The sequence below is a fragment of the Octodon degus genome, unplaced genomic scaffold, assembly GCF_000260255.1.
Source record: "Octodon degus isolate 3935 unplaced genomic scaffold, OctDeg1.0 scaffold00124, whole genome shotgun sequence".
NCBI lineage: Eukaryota > Metazoa > Chordata > Mammalia > Rodentia > Octodontidae > Octodon > Octodon degus.
The window spans coordinates 2,023,893-2,026,734 of record NW_004524700.1 but is presented as its reverse complement, the minus strand read 5'-3'; the positions used below and the strand labels follow the sequence as shown (position 1 = coordinate 2,026,734).

General features: G+C 34.8%; 1 protein-coding gene across 1 annotated transcript in view; it reads left to right on the top strand.

Annotated features, from left to right (window-relative positions):
- Pggt1b (protein geranylgeranyltransferase type I subunit beta) overlaps window positions 1-2,842 on the top strand; it is a 63,377-nt gene that overhangs the window by 8,156 nt on the left and 52,379 nt on the right. Inside the window, exon 2 of the mRNA XM_023700567.1 lies at window positions 2,180-2,298. Within this exon, the coding sequence (XP_023556335.1) occupies window positions 2,180-2,298 (119 nt within the window). The remainder of the gene's footprint in view (window positions 1-2,179; window positions 2,299-2,842) is intronic.

Genomic DNA, 2,842 nt, shown 5'->3' with positions numbered 1-2,842 from the left:
TTTCAATAAAGTAGTAAGAATTTGACTCTTTGTTGTATTGCATAATGTTTTCTTTAAATTAGTTGTTTAGATTACCAGATATATGGATGCAAAATTGGAGGAAAATTATGAGATTAAGAAGAGAAAAAAACATGTAAGGATTAACTGCTCCTTGTTAATGGCCCAACAGAAATCAATAGTACAATTATCTAAACCATTCTGCATACATATATAGATATATCTCTTTCCCCTCCTCCATCTCCTGTCTTCCTGTATTTCCTTCCCTTTAAACAGATTTTTTGCCCTTTTTACAGGATATATTATACCTTTCGGATTGTATTTACTCTTCTAGGTTCTTATGCTAGTGAGACAATACGATGCTTGCTCATGCAGGTATGATTTATTTCAATTATAAGTATGGTCTCTAGTTGCATCCATTTACAAATAAAAGCCTCACATTTATCCTTTTTTTCTAGCTGAGTAAGCTTCCATTGTATGTAAATACGACATCTTTATTCCTCAGTTGATGGGCATTTGTGTTGTTGCCAAGGTTTAGCTATGACATATTGTGCTGCTTTAACATGCATGCACATATATTGCTGTGGTATGATGTTTTCAGTTCTGCCAATCTAGTTTTTTTGAGGAATCGCCACACTGATTTCTCAAATAATGGAAATGTAACAGTGTACAATCCCACCAACATTGGAGAAGTGTTCCTTTTTGTGTTACAGTCCCTCCAACATTTGTTATGGGTTGACTTCTTGATAATAGCAATATTTTCTGGGGTGAACTGGAATCTCAAGTGTGGTATTAATTTGCATTTCTCAAATGATCAGTGATGTTTTAATGTATTTATTTGCTGTTCGTATTTCTTCATCTATGAGGTGTATATTCATCTCAGATACCCATTTTTGGATTGGGTCTTTGAATTGAGGGGGCCTGATTTTTTAAATTCTTTATATGTTCCTGATAGGAGTCCTTTTTCTGAAGGACAGTCCGCTAGAATTGTTTTCCAGTTTGTAGGTTTTATTTTTACTTTGTTGGTGATTTCTTTTCATGTGCAGAAACTTTAAAAAAAGATGAGATCCCAGTTGTGGATTCTTTCAAGTATTTCCCATGCAGGTTGATTTTTGTTCGTGAACGCTCTACCTGCCCCTGTGTCTTTTAAGATTTCTACCTGTTTTCTCTTCCAGAAGATTTAGTTTCACTTTTAATATTTAAATATCTTTGATGCATGTTGACTGTAGTTTTGTGCATTGTGATAGGCATGGATATATTTTAAGACTTTGGGCCGGGGAGATGGCTCAGTAGAATAAGCGCTTGCCTGGCAAGCACTAGGGCCTGAGTTCAATCCCCGGTTCCACAAAAAACAAAAAAGACTTTGGCAGGTGGAAAGGTAGGTTTTCTACTACTATTTATTAAAGAGGCACTGTTCCAATGAACATGTTTGACCCCTTTGGTGTTTTTGTTTTGTTTTGTGGTACCAGGGATGACCCCTTCATTAAAGGTAAAGTGGCTGAGTGTGTTTGTAGTTGTGTCTGTATCTTCTGATCTGTTCAATTGATCCTCAGGTCTGTTTTTATTTTTTGCCAGGACTATGCTGATTTTATCACATTAGCTTTGTAGTAGTGTACTTTCAAGTAGGGAATTGTGCTGACTCCTGCCTTTCCTTTGTTACTTAGGATTGGTTTTTCTATTCTAGGTTTCTTCTCGTTCCAGATGAATTTTAGGAATGTTTTCTCTAGATCTGTTAGGTATGCTAATGGTAGTTTAATTAGGATTGCATTGAATCTGTATAACAATTTTGGCATTATGGCCAGTTACCCAATATTGGTTCTTCCTATCTATGAGTAAAGAATATCTATTTTCTGAAATTATCTTCTGTCTCTTTTCTCAGAGTACTGTAATTTTTGCTTGGCTTGTTACTGATGAAATGTAAGAAATTCTATATTTGAAATTAGGGTGATTCTATGTTGGCTTTGGTGAATTTATGAGTGCTTCAATTGAATAGTATTGGTTTCTTAGCCCCCAAATGTTTCTTAGGTTTCAAAGTATTTTTACATTTGAAGAATTGTGGGGATTGGCATTGCCAAGGTGGTAGTTTGTTTAAATTATTGTTAAAGTAGAGTGGATTTGTTATTAAAGGAGTTCAGTGATTCAACATTTAAAATGTCTTTTACATTTTTTTTTTTTCTTTTAGGTTGACAATTGCGTTTTTTGCACTCTCTGGGCTAGATATGTTGGATTCCTTAGATGTGGTGAACAAAGATGATATAATAGAATGGATTTACTCCCTGCAGGTTCTTCCCACAGAAGACAGTGAGTGAGTTTTTATCATTTTGTTTTTAGTGTAACTGGTTATACTTGGCGTAATATGTGTTGCACTAACAGGTCTTAGTATATACTTATATACTATCAACATTTTATGTTTAATGTATTTGTGCTATGAACTATATTTTTCTTGTAATGTGACAGTCCTGCTTAAATAACATTTAAGTTTAATATCAGTGTCTTTAGAGGACAATTTAGAGTTGTTTGGGATTTGAGATTCACAGTAGTAGTACCATACCATGTTATATACTTCCACATTGATGACTACTTGATTATTTGCTCAAGGTTTTTGTATGACTAGTTCCGTAACATTCATTCTTTCATTCCCAACCATCCTGTTGTCTCTGCAGTGAAAAACTCTTTGCCATCAAAAAGTTTCATTTCAGTTTCATCATATTTAATTAACATTTTAATAGTTTTTTTAAAATTTTATTTATTTATTTGTGAGTGTGTGTGTGTGTGTGTGTGTGTGGCCAGCTCAGCCCACCAGGGGGCGGGGCTGGCTGGCATGTGGTGCTGGGGGATTGAACCG